General features: G+C 43.3%; 1 protein-coding gene across 2 annotated transcripts in view; it reads right to left on the bottom strand.

Moving 5' to 3' along the window:
* Positions 1-18,834, bottom strand: part of ATF6 (activating transcription factor 6) — a 174,920-nt gene that overhangs the window by 137,566 nt on the left and 18,520 nt on the right. For both annotated transcript variants that reach the window (XM_019486560.2, XM_019486561.2), the window contains exons 8-9: positions 2,985-3,170; positions 2,536-2,627 (exon numbers count right to left, since the gene is read on the bottom strand). In XM_019486560.2, the coding sequence (XP_019342105.1) occupies positions 2,536-2,627; positions 2,985-3,170 (278 nt within the window). The remainder of the gene's footprint in view (positions 1-2,535; positions 2,628-2,984; positions 3,171-18,834) is intronic.

The following is an 18,834-nucleotide window of genomic DNA, read 5'->3' as shown; positions in this document are numbered from 1 at the left end:
GCAGCACGGTGGGACTTCCATTTGAAGAGAGACTAAAGAGGCTAGGCCTATTCAGTTTAGAAAAGAGACTCTTGAGGAAGGACATGATAAAGGTTTATAAAATATTAAATGGCAAAGAGAAAGTAAATAAAGATTTATTATTTACTCTCTCTCACAAGGCAAGAACCAGGGGTCACAACATGAAACTAGTAGGCTGTAAGTGTAAAACTAACAAAAGGAAGTTCTCTCCCACACAGTGTGCAATTCAGGCGTGGAACTCATTGCCACCAGATACGGTAGAAGTTGGTAGTTTAGCCCAATTAAAAAAGGGACTGGACAAATTTTTGGAGAAAAGGGGCATCAGTAACTGGGCATGAGAGTTAGGGGTACACCCTCTGAACTAGAACATCATAGACGTTAAGTGCTGGAGGCTGCAAGCGAGAGGAACAGTGGGGAAAAAACCTTGGTCATATCTAGTTCACTCTCCCTTTCAGCATCTGCTCTCTACCAATACGCAACACGGGGGACTGAGCAAGACTGACCTATGGTCTGACCCAGCAAATGGCAATTCTTATGTTCTTGTATGCTCTACAAAGTTCTGTCAGAAAAAAATCGGACTGCCTAAAAGAAACCTTTTTTGTCAGAAGCTGACAATTTTTTTCTCCAATTTCAATTAAATATGAAAGATTAAAATTTGTTATTAAAAATCAAAATTAAATATAGGATTTTTCCTTCCTTTTTGCCAAATGCAAAAGAAGGTGCAGAATGTTGCATTTCCTTTGAGTCTCCATTTCCTTTAAGACTGGTATTTCCTTTGAGTCTCCATTTTTTACTGCAACTTTTCTATCTTTTCCAACTCTGGAAAGGTAATAGAATAAGGAAAAAAACATAAAAGCAGAAGATAACATGGGAAAAAAAATTTCAGATTTCATTTTTCAAGATAACTGAATATTTTTAATGTAAAAAATAAAAGCTAAAAAATGAGCTTTTTGCTACCTTAATATTGTCCCATCAGGGGAAAAAAAAATATACTTTGAATGAGAACATTTGTTCAAAAGTATTCAGGGAGGGTGGGAAATTGAGGTTTTAATCAACTTTACAAGGAGCCATGATACAAAGCTCAACTACTGGAAGCAAAAGTAAAAGGATAAAGATTACAACCCTGCTTATGTGCTCCCGAAAGCTGACAACATGATTCTCAAAGGCTTTTGATCCTTTCAACTACATGCATTGAACACAATCACCCTAAACTAAGAAATTTAGTAAGAGGCCAATCCATAAGGGAGAAGTGTGCACAAACTAGAGGTGCACCAAAACATTGATCCATATTGTATCGGCACTGATAAAAGGAAAATTGACATTACTGGCAATCAGTCTTTTTTGGCTGATGTGGCTGATAATGTCGCCGATAAATGCTGCATGCATGCACGCAGCCACAGCATGCACACAGCCAGCCGGGGAACTTGGAGAGCAGTGTCCGGCTAATAAGTCTGTTGGGAAGGAAGGGGTGGAGGGAGGAAAGGGGTGTGTGGGGGGTAGATCGAGGCCCCTGTGGTGAGGGATGGAGTGGGGCTGGAGCAGGGGCAGGCAGTGCCCAGCTGGGGCGGGGCAAGGGATGGAGCTGCACGGCTCATCTAGGGGGCGCAGATTCCACTGCTATGTACACCCCTGGGGGAGCCACGGGGGGGGTCATGTCTCCCAGATCTGAGCATGAGACAAGGATGGGCTGCTGCTGCAGGCTGGGGCTGTGCTGGGCTCTTCCCGGCAGGGGGGCTAGGCTGGGGCTGTGCTCAGGGCATGTGGCGGCATTGGGAAGGAAGCTGGGGGGGGGGTGGCTATGGCAAATTCTGGGGTGGCCACAGACCACCCCCACATAGCCCCCCACTCCAGCACTGCTGCTGCCCGGCCCAAGCACAGCCCCCACCCCGGGAAGAGCCCGGCATTGCCCCCTCCCCAGCCCGCAGCAGTGGCCTGCCCTCAACCCATGCACAGATGGGGGGGTACATGCCCCCCATGGCTCCCCTGGCAGTGTGCATAGTGGCAGGATCCTCCCCTCCTCCCCGCAACAACCCACGCACATCCGTCCCACACAGCTCCATCCCATGTCCAGCTCTGCCCCAGCTGGGCAGCACCTGCTCCTGCCTCAGCCCCACTCCTACCCTCACTGCAGGGGCCTCAGTCTGCCTCCCCCACACCCCTTCCCCGCCCTGCCCCTTCCCCCCAACAGACTTACCAGCTGGATGCTGCTCTCCAAGCTGTCAGGCTGCATATTGGCAATTGGACTGGTATTGCCTGATATGGCTTGTCAACAATTGGCCATCAACATCAGCCCAAAAAATCAGCCTAGCACAAACTTTATATTAGGTGCCATTGAGAAACCCCCTAATTTGAAGAATGGCAAAAGAAAATTTCTCTGCTGACAGCCCATGGCCTCCAACCACAGAGCAGGCTGCATAAAACTGCATAAACACAAGGCAGGTAAAGCCCGACAGATTGAACTCCCTCCAGCCCTTCCCAACAATATGGAAAGATTACTGATTTTAAAAGTCATCTTACCTCAGTGGGCCACAGTTCAGCACTATGAAGACAAGTATCACTGCCACACACACAGCTCTTTTCTTTGGAGAGTAATCTTTGAGCTTCTGGTTCTAAACAGGAAGAGCAGATCAGGCACAGAGTAAGAACAAAGTTGAAAACATGTACACACATTTCTGAAGCCAAAAAACCCTGACCTCTACTTTTACATTAAAAGCTGACTTGCAGTAGGGAAAAGTGAGTTGCAGCCAAGCTAACATAAAAACAAATCTGGTCCTTTTTTTACACTGCGATCAGGTCCCATATACTCCATTTTCCTGGTAAATTCTGTGGACTAGAGAAAAGGTAGATATAAAGCTTCCTTGCGTCAATTTTGCAGTCTCCAGAATGCTTAAATGGTCTCCATTTTCATCATACTTAGGTATCTAACAGCCAAAGCATTTTTAATCCTTTCCACAAACTCAGCCTACCTCTAATACCACCTCATCCAACTGCCTCTTCAGTGAGCCATTCTCCCTCTTGAGCCGTTCATTTTCCACCAAAGCTGCCTTCAGCCTGGCCTCTAGCCCCAACATGTATTCCTTCTTCTTCTTCCGCGACTGACAGGCGGACTCCCGGTTTTTGATCATGCGTTGCTGTCTCCTTAAGACATTAAGCTAGATTGGGAACAACGAGTCTGAGTTAAATAGGGAACTGTTACCTGTGTGCAAGTTGTTATTACATCCCTAGTTTTTGCTGTCCTGGTTTGACAGAGACCAACAAAGCTCATCTATCCAAACATCCAAACACAGCTGTGTCCATCACCCTGGCAACTAGCATCCATTATCAGGACACATGTCTAACTGTCATTGACACAATGGAAGAATAATATTCTAATTAATTCTCTTCTCTGTTCTGTGTTTGGCCCAATTTCCTTGGCACTACCTGGTTCTATAATCCTATATGTGGCAGGCACAACTGAGACACTCATGGAGCAACTAACTTTGATGGAACAATTTACGAGGGGAGAGAAAAATTTAACACAGGCCGCTTTTGCCTTTGATGGTACTTTAAACAACGTATATTTAGGTTAGATATTAGGAAGAATATTCTCACCAGGAGGGTAGTAAAACACTGGAACAGGTTACCCAGAGAGGTTGTGGAGTCTCCATCCTTGGAGGTTTTTAAGACCAAGCTAGACAAAGCTTTAGCTGGGATGATCTAGGTGGGGATGGTCCTGCTTTGAGCAGGGGGTTGGACTAGGTGACCTCCTAAGGTCCTTCCAACCCTCATTTTCTATGATTCTATATAAGCAGCAGGGAGAAGGAATTGTTTGGGGCAACACAAGATGTGGAGAACTAAGAGTAACAAAATTAAATTAAAACACTAATGCAGGCTGAACACCAGGAAAATACTTAAATAGCAACATTAACTCAAAGGGGATAATTCCAGAGTTTATCTGAAAGTGGACTGAATAGGGTGCTAGTGAGTACATGATACAGATTGCAGTCAGCAAGCTGCACTCCTTTGCAGGGCTTATTTCTTCCTACTTCTCTTAAATAGAAAAGTATATATTGCAAAACCCATACATGCTTCACAGGATTAGGCTTCCTTATGAAGAGGAGAGCTTCTGAAGTAACTGGGAGTATACACCAAGACACAGTAAAAGGCTGTTTGGGGCCACTGAGATGTTCCAGCTGTTTGCTCTGGCTTTTATTTCAAAGGGTGCTACTTCTCTAATCAGCCACATGGGACCACTGATGAGCTTCAGCTGAGTGGAAAAGCAGCACCCTTTAAAGTAAAAGGAAAAACAAAAGAAAAAGACACAGCAAACAGCTGAGCAGCTTGTTTTTAATTCAGCAATCACTGAGAACAAAGTGGGTTGTAGACCAGGTGGATCTGGCTTCTAAAGCTTCCTGAAGCATGCTGATTTTTCATTTCCAAACTCTGAGGCTTGTGTCTTGTTTTCACTAGGGCCCCAAATTGCTGAAAGAGGAGGAAAAGGAACCAAACAAGATGTTAAAGACAATCAGGCATTTGGGAAGAGATGCAGGAAAAGACAGTCCTTTGAAAACAAATGTAGACAGAATTGTAAGAAGTATGGAATGGTCAAGAGATCAAGGAGGATGAGAACGGAGGACTTCATGCTCTATTGGTGCCCCACAACCTTCTCTTTGACACCATACTCTGACATCACACACTGCTCCCACTAGAAATAAAAAGAATGGATACATTTCTATCGATCAATTTAAACACACTTATAAGATTTCCCACATACAATATAAATAGGGTCTAAGCTCTCCTGAAAGTATTCTTCAAAGGACAAGGACAATCATGGTACACACTAGCAGTTAAATGGAGAGAGCTTGACTATCCTGCCCTTAGGAACTTCTCAGATGATCTTCCTCTCCTGATAGCTTAGGAATAGGACCAGTGTTGTTGCTTTATTTTGTTTTATTAGTTCAAGACATTTGAGTTTCTATCATAAGAGCAAGCCACAACAGGGTGTGCTTTATCACAGTATTTGTATCTGCTTTTGGTACAATGAGATGCATCTGACTGAAGGCTAAATTGTTTCTGCCTACCATAAATGTGTCCCTGTAGCCTACTGATGGGCACATTGGAATGACTTATCTTCAAACTATGACTTATTTGTAGTAGAGAAAGTAACTTAAAACAATTAGGGGTAGGATATTTTGAAAACCAGTAGAGTTAAGACCAGTACCATTTATAAATATCATCAACCAGAAAGTTGGAATAGAGCTGCAGCAAGGGCAGAGTTAAGGTGTTTGTACTTATCCCAGATTGTTGCTTTGCAGAGTTTTTTCCTAGTCTCCTTAGCACCAACCATTATACAAACAACTTCTTGGTCATTGCTAAAGCTTTTCAAATGCTGTAAAACTCAATGCCACAAATGAAATAAGTAGGGTTTGGGATAAGCAAGGGCTGCAACATGTAAATATGTGCTACAGTTTGGAATATGAGACCAGGTCAGCTATCCAAGGATCAGTCAGTTGCACTGGAGATACAGCATATGCAACATTCATACTGTAGCTTTAGTTTATGAGTTACGTAACAGTCAGCTGTGTTAAATGTTTACTATTGTGGTTTTACTGTATTTTTAAAAGGTCTTGAATCCTGGAAGTCAAATGGATAACATGAATTTTGTCCCACCTGCTCTATCCTTCCCCCCTTACTCTTTTAGCAATTGGGGTCGTAATGTAAACAAGACACAGGCCTCAGAGTTTGGGAGTGCAGGATTTGAAATTACAGTATTTGCTTTAGGTCAATTTAGACAGCTCCCTGTTTCTTTGGAAAAATGCTAATAAGCTAGAGTTGCGGATTTTCTAGGCATCTAACTCTTAAAGCAAGATCTTATTCCAGTCTGTTTACTTCTCTGAAAACCCATTTGCATGTCTACATTCTTAAAACTGTCATCTTACCCTTATAAGCACCTAAAAAATGGCAAAAAGAAGGACTCTTTTCCAAGAGCCTAATAGTTATAGCTCTTGTCCAGGAAGAAAACAGCAAGGAAGAGGGCCTTTGAGTTCATTAGCCTTCTGAGGTGGGCACTCCCATGGGAGGGAGAGACCAGAGGAGCCGTGGATTCTAGTCCCTGTTCCCAATGCTGTTTATGCATTTTGCATGAAACAGTCATTGTACGCAACATGTAAAGAGCATTAGGGGTTGGAGCAGAAAGCAAGGCTCCCTCCCTTTCAGGTAAATGACCTCCTCGCTGGGCTACAGACCCAGGCTCCATCATGCATTTGTCCTTCTGGCATGATGATTTCTGCATTCCTTTCTACTCAGGGACCCAGCTTCAACAGGACAGATGACAACTCCAACTCACCCATAGCCTAGTGGCTAGTGTATTTTCCTGGGAAGAACCTGAGGAGGCAACTGCCCTAACCACTAGGCTATTAGGTAAAAGGTAGATCCTTCTGTAGGCAAACAGTCCCTGCCAGGCACTTTGGATCTTAAGCCGATAAGAGGCATATAAACATGCAAGCCAAGTCAGATGTCTGAAAGGTTGCTTTTCAAGCTTTGAAATACCTCTTAGGCTAGGAACAGACATTTGAAAAGCCTGAGCCTGAATTGATTCAATCTTTGCAGGTTAGTCTAACATGGCTAGGCTAAATCACTTTGTAACTGTCCAGGCATCCCAGAAATGCAGGCACATGCCTGCAGTGGCTCAGGCTAGAAGCCAGGGGGTGCTAGAACAGCCCTCCCTTCCTTCCACAGCACTGAGCTGGGGAAGGAGAGGGGGCAAGGCCCAGCAGGGAATTGATAACAGTGTTTATCACCCCATTACAACAACAACAGAGGGACATTACCAGCTATCTGCTGATTCAGCAAGGACCATAGCCAGCATGTGGCCTGCTAGTTAATACACAAACACCTCTACACAAAGTGGTGGCGATATGCAGTAAAGCAAGAGAAAATTAGGCTATAAGGGAAAAGTCCTGTCACAGGATGTAGACAGACAAGGTTCCTTGGGTGAATCTGATATCTTTTATTAGACCAACCCAAATGGTTGGAGAATAGTTATTAAGCAAGCTTCCGGGTTCAAAAACCCTTAGTCAGGCTAAGGAAGTTTCAGCAGTTGGTGTGCGCTCTTCCTGGATGGAATGAAAAGTAAAGAAGCTGGCAGCTGTGCTGGTATGCATACAAGACAGGTAGTCAGTGAAAATGTAGATTGAGGAGTCAATGGGTGAGAGACAGGTGGGGGGGGGGAGGGGGGGAGAGAGAAGGGGGATGAGAGTGGAGAGATACCTGGGGAGTCAGCTGTCAGGCAGGTTATAATGTGTCATAAATCCAATGTCTATATTTAGTACATGATTTTTAGTATCCAGAAGGTTGATGAAGTAGAGTTCATAGGCTTGTCTCTGGGAAGTGTTTTGTAAGTTTCCTTTGAGGATCAGGACTGAGAGATTGGAGAGAGAGCGGTTTTCTTGTGGGGGCACATTTCTCACAAGAAAACCACTCTCTCTCCAATCTCTGAGGGAGGTGTTGGGGGCTGCAGCCCCCCCTAAATTCACAGTAGCCCCCTCAACCCCCAGTGCTGCCACCATATGCTCCAAGCATAGCCCTCCCTGTCAGGAAGAGTCTGGCACCACCCTGGCCCAAGCCTGCAGTGGCAGTCCGCCCCGCTGCACCCCACCCCAGGCACAGATTCACAGGGTACATTCCCCCCCATACCCTCCTGGGGTGCACGCAGCAGCGGGAGCCGTGCCCCCTAACCCCCAGACAAGCCGCTCCGTCCCTTGCCCCTCCCCCACTGGGCAGCCCCTGCCCCAGCCCCACTCCCTCCCTCACCACAGGGGCCTCAATCAACTGCCCCTCCACACCTTCCCCCACAACAAACTCATCAGCAGGATGCCACTCTCCATGCTGCGGGGCTGCACATTGGAATCAGCTTGGTATCAGCCAGTAAGGCTCATTAAAAAGCGGCCATCAGTATTGGCCCCAAAAATCTCTATTGGTGCACCCCTAAAAAAAATTATTTTAGTTATTTATTAAATACGTGTTGCAACTATGTCCTTAAGGCACAGAGAAGCAGGAGCTATCAAACCACTGACACTGAAGAAGCATCAGGTCATTCTTTTGAATGTATTGAAAGAGCACATTCTCTTTGCAGTCAATTAGAAGAATCCAGAAAACTTCCTTCCTATGCAGGAATCACCATGAACCTGAAGTCTGCTGATGGAAATCCTTAGAGTAATGCCTGAAATGCTGTCTTAACTCCCAAGCAGAAAACCGTCTATCAACACATTATGTAGGTCTATAAGACTACATTATCTCAATCCAGTAATTTTTTGGTTCAAAGTGGACACTCAGAACATAATGAAATACAAGCACTGGCATGAAGACTACAGACCAAGGCAGGGGTAGACAAAATGTGGCCTGCAGGCCAGATGCAACCCACCAGGTCATTCTAGTCGGCCTGCAGGGCCCCTAAAAATTTAAAAAAAAAAAAAAAAAAAAAAAAATTATCTGCCCATCTGCCTGTTATGTGGCCCTCGACAGCTTGCCAAAACACAGTAAGCGGCCCTCCACTCAAAATAATTACCCACTCCTGTACTAATGAGTTGGATACAACAGAATATCATTTGTTTTTGTTTTTAAAAACAAGGTCCCAATGCAAATTTTGGAAAGGGGTCCTCCCCACAAAACAGTGCATTTAACAACAGCAATAAACTAGGCGCAGATTGCCATTTTCTCTTAACAGTGATCTGTAAAGTTTGAGGACACTACAAATCTAAAAATTACTGTTTCGAGTTAGTCCTAAAAGGAAAACAAAAAAAATCAAGTAAAACTTTAAATTAATGAAATACAACTCCAAAACAAGGAGGTGAGAATGTCAAAAAAGCAGTTATTTTGCTAAAATTTAGTTCCAAAATTTAGGCTAGCTGTAACTGAACTGCCTCTGGAATCGATTCTAATAATGCTCAGTCCACTTGCTAATGGGAGTTATTCCATGAAAAATTGGGAAAGCAACTGCTCATCAACAATGCACTTTAGTCACATAATGGAAGAGAAATACACCAATAAGCAATAGTGCATTTCAACACTAAGAATGGTAGATTTGTTTCTGGTGAAAGTGGTTACCACACCATTGTCTTCAATGGATTTCCATCCATGTATACCAGCCATGAGTTTGATTCCAAAGATGCTACTATCTTCCGTACCAGATTTTCTTCAAGTACCTAGGTGGAGTCAGGAATAAGATCTCGAGAATAATTAAGCCACAGAAGCAGGAAGCTGCAAAATTAGATGAGTATCTTTGTGACAGCCAGGGGTTATAGATCCATCTGTTGCTACAAACAATGGGATTTTTTTTTCTACAAAATTATGAATCACTGGACATTAAAATTAAAAAGAGGCCCCTAACTTTTAGCAGTTGGATTTGAATCTTTAGGCAAGAAATGGAAAGCCCAACTCCACGTCAAAATGTGTCTGAAATGTTTATAAACAATTCTCTATTAAAATAATTTGGACTGTACAGGCTGAGGAGTGGTTAGTGACTGTTAATGTCAGACAGAACTCCAATAGTTTTCAAATGCTAAGCATCTGCTTAAGAATTAGATTTCTGTAGGCAGCTGGAATGCTTCTCAAAGGCTCATGAAACACAGTGACCTTTGTCTTGGCGGAGGGAGCGTTCCAAAAAGAAAGAGGTGGTATGGAAGAACACATGGCAGGGACGTTTGAGTGCAAGAGAGAGAAGAAAGTTCAAGTGATGAATTATGGAAACTGGGGCAGCTTTGCACATACTGGAAGGTAAGTATATTTTGGTGCAAAAAGCAGCAGAAGCAGAAGACGATGGATTTGCAGAATGTGGCAGCATGGTGTAAGTTGCAGGAAGATGGTTTTAGCAATGGAATTCTAGATATGATGAGGACAGGAAGAGGGAAGAGGCACCAAACTCAGCCAGACACAGAACTGAATATAAAAATTCCACACTAGATCAGGCCGAAGGTCCATCCAGCCCAATGCCCTGTCTCCAACACTGACAGTGTATGCTTTAAAGGGAGAAGCAAAGAAGAAGGTAGGGTAATCCATCTTTTGTCATTCTCCCAACCATCATTAGTAGGTTGCATCTCTAACTGTCAGGTTCCCTGGGGGCTCCTAAACGCATCTACCATAAAATCTGTCTAATTTTTTTTTACCTGGTATATACCATTAACTTCCACAGCATCTTGTGTCAGTGAGTCTCACATATTAATTATGTGTTTGTTAAAAAGTACATCCTTTAATTGGTTTTAAATTTGCTGCTTGATAATTTATCAGAAGCCCATTAGTTGTTCAACTGAGACATTCAGCACATGGTAAGTACCCTCACAGTCCCTTGATCTCACAGCTCTGTGCATAAGTGATACTCCGTGACCCCCTTCGCCTAACAAACAGCTCTCATCAGTGTGGCATCACCATACAGCACGTCCCCTCTACCTCCACAGACCCTTCCCCAAAAAGCACCTCCTTTGATAGCATCACCCCACATACTTCCCCCTAATACCTGCCTGAAGAGTAATATCCCCCATAGCTCCACCACTCAGAGACCACCCCTTCAGAGTGAAACATCCATTGTCTCCTCAAGGCCCTCAGCTCTTACTATGATTCTCTTCCTGAGATTGGAGTTCAAAAGGAAAAGCATTTCTACCATGGCTGCTGGACCACAGCACCCAACAGCTCTGTGAAAGGCTGAGTGGACTTGAGCTCAGTGCCCCAGTATGCATGTTCAGGTTAGGAGATGTCATAATGAAAGGTGAGGCATGTTTGCCATGACAACAACAAAGGGCTAGCTCCCAGAAAAGGCAGTGTGCTGGGTATTATGTAGATGTGCAGTCTGCCTGGCCTGACAAGTGCTTTTCTGATGTCTCCCAGTCTACGGACTGCCTAAAGAGAGAATTAAACCCCTGATATCAAAGCAAACCAATGGTGATCTTCCTTCAGCTGAAGTGGCTGAGAGCTGTGTTTGGGAACTGATGGTTCAGTCAATTTAACCTCAATTCCAAGGCAGATATTGTCATCAAAAATCAATTTCTAAGCAGCTAGAGGGTAACAAGATCATCAACAAAAGCCAACATGGGTTTGTCAAGAGCAAGTCACATTTGACCACTCTTAACTTCCTTCTAAGAGGAGAGGGGCTTTGTAGATTGGGCAGGGCAGTGGATATAATATACCTTGACTATAGCAAGGTTTCTTACACTGTCTTCCATGACATTCCCATTGTGAACCAAGTAAATGCAATCTAAATGAACCTAGTATAAGGCAGATACATAACTGGTTGGATCAACATACTAAAAAAGTACCTATCAGTGGCTTAACAGCTAACTGGGAGGATGATATGGAATTAGGGATTGAGTGCACAGTTATCATATTTGGACATAGCACCAAACTGGGTAGAGTTGCAGACACCTCAGAAGACAGGCTTAGGATTCAGACTGAATTTGATAAACTTGAAAACTTGTCCAAAATTAATTGAATGAAATGTAATAAGGACAAGTGAAATCCTGAACTCATGATGGGGGGGAAAAAAACCAAAAAACAGGTGCAGAAATACAAACTGGGGAATAATGTGATAGGTTCCAGTATTGCAGGAGGTTACAAGCTGAATATGAGTCAGTGTGCTCTTGTTGCAAAACAAGCCAGTGACATATGGGGTGTGTTGCCTGCAAGTCAAGACAAGCAACTCAACCTCTATATTCAGTACTGGCGAAGCCTCTCCTAGCATACTGGGCCCAGTTTTGAGCACCACACTTCAAGAAAAAAATGTAGAGCAGCAAAAATGATCTGAGGTTTAAGAACCATGACCTACAAGAACAAGATTTTTTATGAAAACCAGCTCCCTGTTAATTTTCCTATGCCATTCATGATTTTATAGATTGCTCACATTCCTCTCCCTTCCCCCAAGTTATCGCCTTTTCCAAACTGAAGAGTCCCAAGCTTTCCCATCTTTCCTTATAGAAGCCATTCCAGACCCTTGATAACTTCTGCTGCCCTTTTTACTTCTTTTTACCTTTACATTTTCTAGGTCTTCCACATCCTTTGAGATAGGGTATCCAGAACTGCAAGCCGTATTCAAGATGTGATCACAACATGGATTTATATAATGGCATAATTACATTTTCTGTTTCATTTTCAATTCCTTTCCTAATAATCTTTGACATTATATTTATTTTTGATTGCTATTGCATATTATGCCAATGTTTTTGGAGAACCCTCCACAAGGCTTCCAAGATCTCTTTCCTGAGTGGTAACAATTCACTAAGACTCATTCATGACTGAGGCATACATTCATCATGTATATAAAGAATTATTTCCCCCCTACTACATTAGTTTTTGCACTTAGCAGTGTTAAATTTCATCTGCCACTTAACTGCACACACACTCAGTTTTGCAGCATCTTTCTCTAACTCTTCACCACTGGCTTTAGATTTAATTACCCGGAGCAATGTGTATGGTCTTCAAAAGTTGCCATCTTGCTATTTATTTCTTATTCCAAATAATTTATGAGTGTGTTGAAAACCACAGGCCCCAACACAGATCCCTTTGGGGGTCCCCACTGTAAAAAAAACCCCAACCATTTAATTTTCTTTGTTTTCCATCATAACAAGGTTTCAGTCCATGAGAAGACTTTCCCTTTGACATCAGGATAGGCTTAGCTTCTATAACAGCCTCTGATGAGGAATCTTATTAAAAGCTTTTTGAAAATCTAAAGACTACGTGAACTGGATTCCCTTTATCCTCATGCTTATTCATACCATTAAAGAACTCTAACAGATTGGCAAGATGTAATTTCTCTTAACAAAAAACATGTCATCTCTTTACAAGTGTATTATATTTATCCACGTAACAGCTAACTATAAGTTATATTATAGATCTTACTAACTGGCTAGGAACAGAAGTTAGACTAACTGGCCTGTACTTCCTTGAATCAGCTCTAGAGCCCCTCTTAAAGGCTGTTTTTTGCTATTAGTCCTGCTATTAGTCACAGACTGATTTGTGCAACAGATAACTTTTGCTAACAGTTCTATAATTTTGTATTTAAATTCCTTCAACTCATTACTGATACGTTGAACAATCTTGTCTAAAACTTTATCTCTTGTCACCTGAATTTGAGTGATCTCTTCCTATTTATTCATGAAGACCAGATATTGTGTAGTAATCTATCATAAACTTAAATCCCATTTATTTTGGTTAAGATCATACTTAAGTTCTTTGCTGAATAAGAACCACAGGCCAGAGAGCATCAAGGCATGGGACCAGGATTTAGATATCTCAAAGAAGGACCACTGACTAGGTCTTCCAAATGGCACAGCAGGGGAGATGCGGGAAGAGAGAGAAGAGAAGTGCCCCCATCTCTTTCACTCTCTCATCTCTTTCATTTGGGAAGGGGGGGGGCAGTGTTAATTCCCTCACATGGCACCAGGAGTGACTTATTAACATTGGCTGTAACCCTCTTGCTTTTTCACGTTTAAATTAAGCCCTTTTGGCAATTAAGAAATAAAGAGGCTCTTTTCTTGTGTGGGGTATATTTAATGACATTTTGGTTAAATCTTAGAAATCTGATGGGTCTGTTAACATATGCTATCTTTTCATCCAGAGTTCAGTGGGCTTTCCGGAAAGAATGCTTTGTAGTGGAAAATTCACTTGTTCACTAAGAAACCCCCAAAGAGAAATTTCAAATCGGGAGCAAGGTTGCACTCACTTTTTCCAGGTCTGGAGCCAATGAATAGTCTTATGGCTTTTCAAAATATTAAGGGAGGTTTTTAAAGAGGTTTAAAAGAAAATGGCTTTACCATCACGAGACAGGAAGAATTGGAAAATAGTTTTAAAAAGGGAGATGGTCTCATAATATGAACTGGAACAGTTAGAGTAGCTTGTGCGCCAGAGAAGTTGTTGATAGCAAAGCCAGGATTTAAGGATGGAAGTGTCCTTCCCAACGTTGTGGGGAAACGGCTGAAGAAAATATCACTAATTGTTACTGACGGATGATTAACACTCTAGAACAACGGGGTTCCCAACGTGGTGTCCACGGGCGCCAAGGATAAAACTTCAAAAGAATACAAAGTAAAGGGAAACTGCATTTTGAAGTTGAGGATCTAATGCAATTTTAAGTAATGGATGAGATGATCAGATTGATCTAAATTCTAAAACTTTAATATTCATATTGGCGCCCGCTGCTTCTTCTTTTAAATCTGAATGTGCCCTTGGGCACAAAAATGTTGGGAATGTTGGGAACCCCTGCTCTAGAATATCATCCAGTCTTTATACATGTATTCACTACAACTCTTTTTCCTGTTCAGCTCAAAGGGTCAGAATCATAATATGCAGACAGCATTCATCCATAGACTTTAATGCACACCTATGCTAATTTGTATCAACTGAAGACTAGTCTTAGACATACTTGAGTTTTGGTTTGAAATATTCCCTGCAATGTTCTATTAAAGAGTCTTTGCAATCTCTATCCAGCTACTTTACTATTATTTTTCCTTTGGCCATTTCTTCAACAATAAGTAACTTTCTCCCACCTTTCTCATTCCTTGGTTTCCTCTAAAAGTCTTGGAATGAAATGCTTTCATTAGAATGGTTTTCAATTCAGTGGTTTCTCGCAGAAAAAACACAGCCAAATCAGCTGTTGAGACATGTATTTAATCATCCTAGCTGTGCCTGAGAGTGCTGTGCCAGTAAAACTAAAATGCTGCCAACATTGCACCATTAAGTGCAAGATGCCCAGCTCTTGGCAGAAGCATCTTACTGAAAAATCAATTTGAAAGGGATACCAAGATTTTCTCCCCATTATGCCAGATTCCTAGCAGGGACCCCAGTTTATACTGTTTGCACTTGGAACAGTACACTGTAAACCCAGATTCCAGGATTTCACCTTCCGCATCCCCACACCTCCCCATAATATAAATCAAAGAAACAATGGCACTCTGCCCTTTCCTAAGTCTTAACATTTCTGCTAGCTAAGGAAGAAAAGGATCTAAATAGCACTTGTGAATTAAGTGGACACATTCTGAATGACTTTTTTTTTTTTTTAACCAAACCCATTTTAACCTAATTTCTTTTTATAATTAATGCTGATTTCTTACCCCTTGCGCTTCATTCAGTAAGACAGAGTACACTTGGAAAATGGATCCAAGTAGAAACTGCCAACTTCTATGCATAAGCAAAATGCTGACAGTTTTGGCCAAAAATTCTAGGTCAGTGTTTAGATCTCAAAAAGGAAATTTGAATAAGAAAAAGTCAGTGCTTACATTGCTGTTGATTTTAGAGGTTTTGCCAGACTGTTTTCAAGACCAGAAGATTCTAGTCAAATTAACAATATTCCTACAGGAACTGATGTCCCCCATTAACACAGTCTCTTTACTACAACAGCTCTTGTTGAAAAGGACTCAGAAAGACTACAACAGGTCAAAATATTTTTGCCACTATTGATTCCTATTTGAAATCTCTGGGTTTATCTTGTTAGGTGTGCAAATACCTACGTATGACTTACAGTTCTGCTAATATTGAACACTGCTAAAAGGACCTCATGGCACCCCACAGTGCCACGACTCAGTTGAACCAAATTAATCTAAGTGTTCGCTATTCATTCTCTGTTTCACATGAATTTAGAAAGTAAAAAATACAGCCTTTCTATACGCCACACCAGAAATGTAACCACATACCTGAAAATCCAGTTCTTTCTCAACTGTATTAGCTCTTCAAATTTAACTACGTAAATTCTTGTTGGCATTATGATACAGATGATGATGCCTAGCAGAAGAGTGGATAAAATATGGCCTGTAGACCAGATCTGGCCTGCCAACTGATTTTATTGGGCCTGTGGGCAAGCACAGGCAGCAGTACCGTGCAGTAGGCCTTGGATGAGCTGTGATTTGGCCCCTGCCTTTGCTGGCAGGTGTCATGGGCAACCTCTGCTGGTGCCTCAGGGGACGCTGGGCAGAAGCAGCTCTACCTGCCTGCCCAGCACCATGTAGAGGCCTGGGAGATGGAAAAATAAGTTTGCCCAGGGCCTGTGGGGCCAGACTCCATCTTCCAGGCACTGCACGGTATGCTGGACAAAACCTGCCTGGCTGCCTGGCACCAGAAGAGGTGAGGGCCCAAGCATGGCTCACCCAGGGCCTGCCATGAAGTGCTGGGCAGGTGTGACTGCTTTGGCGCAGCATCCCCTGTGGCACCTGGGAGATGCAGCCCAGCCCCACAGTTGCGCTCAGTCCCTGGCCCCTGTTGGCAGGCAGCACCCATGGCCTGGGGGGCTAGACTGCATCTCCCAGGTGCTGTAAAGGATGCTGGGCAGAAGCAGTCCCACCCACCCAGCACCATGTGGCAGGCCCTGGGCAAGCCATGCACAGGCTCTGGTGGCTCAGGCTCTGACTATCATGCAGTGCAAGAAGGGCAGGTGGGGCTGCTTCCACCCAACAACCACAGGGGCTCAGGCACAGCTCATTCAGCCCCCGCCCACAGGTGCTGGAGCCTGGCCACAGGCCTCTGCACTGTCCCATCCTGCTCCACCATCAGGGCTCATGGCAGGGTGAGGAGGGACAGTGTGGGGGCCTACAGCCAGGCTCCATCCCCTGGCCCCCAGCTATGGACAGAGAGGGGATAGGGGGGGAGTGGACAGGCGGGCAGGAGCTGGGGTACATGTGTGCATGCATGCATGTGTGCAGTCCTCAACAGCTCACCAAAACTCATTAAGTGTCTCTCCAGCCCAAATAATTGCCTGCCTCTGACCTAGGAAATCAGATTTCAAAAGGTACCACTTTTACAACCATTAAAAAGATTTTTTGTAATGCAATGCAGTATGGGTTGATGCAATTAAGTTAACCTGGGGCAGGTATGAAAACAACTATCAAAGCACTATCTACTCTGCAGCAGAATAGGAAAGGGAAATTACAGAACACCTCTGTAGCAAAAGACGTGCAGTAATAGTAGTATATTATACTACCAAGCAACACCATTCCTTCCCATCTTCTTGCCCAGACAAAGAAAAAAAAGAAAACAAAAAACAACACAGCTCTTCCTTGCTTAAGAAGAATCAGTTATTGTTTTCCACGAGGATTATTTCCAAGAATGGTTTTTCTTTCTGCACCCTGAGCAGCCGATATCCACTCTCTAGGCCTCTGATCGTACAATATTATCCAGCCAATATAAGCAAAAGAAAAAAGGGGGAGCTTGTAGCCAGGTTCAGTAGCTCATCTTCTTGGCTTGCTGGTCCTTGGCTGTTGTGCTACTATATAGGCGCCCAACTCTCCAGCCTACTTTTCTGATTCCTACACTCCCTGGTTCAGAGCCGGACTCCAGCTCTGGTTGCTTGGGTCCTTGCTGCCTGACTCAATGGAACAAAGCAGGGACCACGTACTCTGATCCAAGTAACTTCCCTCGTGTGGAAAGTTACTGAGTGAGAGGCAGCTGTGGACAGACCCTAGCAAGGCAAGGGCACAGAAGAAAGGCCAAGCATTCAGCTAAAGCTGCTTGGCAGACTGCATGTCTTAATGCCCCTGATGCAGAACTGCCGTGCAGAGAACCCTGGAGAAAGACCCTATGCCTCTCCAAGCTATTTTCCACTTTCTCTATAAGCCGACTCAGGCAGGCAGCTCTGTCAGTTACTCTTGGGTCCCATGGTCAAGACCACCTAGGGAAGCAGTGGAGCCCAGCAGATAGCACTTAAACCTAGGAATTCAGGGTTTCCAAGGCCTCTCAACTCAGTCACTGGCATATACAGCAACCCTGGTCAACTCCCTGTCCCTCAGTTTCCTAATCTGTAAAATAAGGATGGATAATGACTCTATCCCTTGAAAACTATTCCAATAAGAGTCTTTCATTGTTCACTCACAATTTGTTGAGAGGCATCCACTCCATTTGCCCACTAGTGTCCTGGAGACCTGGAGGGTAATTCATATTCAAGATGCCACTTGACACAGGATGGTCTCACCCTCCCATCCACACTATATATAAGAGTAAAGCAGTTGTGTTGTAGGTATGAATTTGCAAAGACACCCTCTCCAAGTCTACTTGACTGGTGATGGATGGTGGCACCAACTCACAAGTGAAACATATGTTACTACAGTTCTGGTTAAGAAGGTTAGTAATAGACACGCTTCTGTATGCTTTCCTGGGATTTTTGCTGCAGCCTAGGAAAAAGAGAATACCCTGTGAAATCTGTAGAGGCATATCTAAGTTTTACCTGCTTGTTGAAGACATTGATTTTAGTCAGCCCAGCACGCAGTGTAAAAATAGTCTGGTAAACTGCATGAAGTCCCCAGTCTCCCTCATTGTCCAAGAGATTCAATAGGCACTTCTGCAGGACCTAAGAAAGACTAGCTGGCACTCCTCCAAATCCACAAGCCTCAGTTGACTTTCTGGGGGTCTCCCACAAAGCCTTAGTAGGCTTGTCAGCATCTCAGTAGCAATAATGTTAAAATAGTCAAAGGAATAACCTTAACCTGAGGGTGACACTAAATACACTTCCTAAGAGTTCACAAGTTTCTAAATAAAACAAAAAAGGATACACACAACCTTCTCCTATTGTGCATCACCTCTTTTAAATATATGGCAAGAATCACTGTTTGCAGTATGTCTCAAAGTCCTTTGCTCAGAGGAGCTGGACACATGGAACTTATCCTGACATCTTTCAGGAGACGCATCCTAAATTGTATGTGATGTTTGACAAATGCAGAGAGGCAAGTCTGCCCAGCAAAACATTAATTTTGTGGAAACATGTCTGTATGCTGCTATTTCTAGCACACTTTTTAAATATTTGTTTTAAGCATGAACTTGCACAACCCTTGCTACTTATGTTCATTCAATATCACAAGCTCTGAACAAGACAAC

The sequence above is a fragment of the Alligator mississippiensis genome, chromosome 5, assembly GCF_030867095.1.
Source record: "Alligator mississippiensis isolate rAllMis1 chromosome 5, rAllMis1, whole genome shotgun sequence".
Taxonomy (NCBI): Eukaryota; Metazoa; Chordata; order Crocodylia; family Alligatoridae; genus Alligator; species Alligator mississippiensis.
The sequence above is the reverse complement of the archived record's forward strand: the minus strand, read 5'-3'. Positions and strand labels throughout refer to the sequence as shown.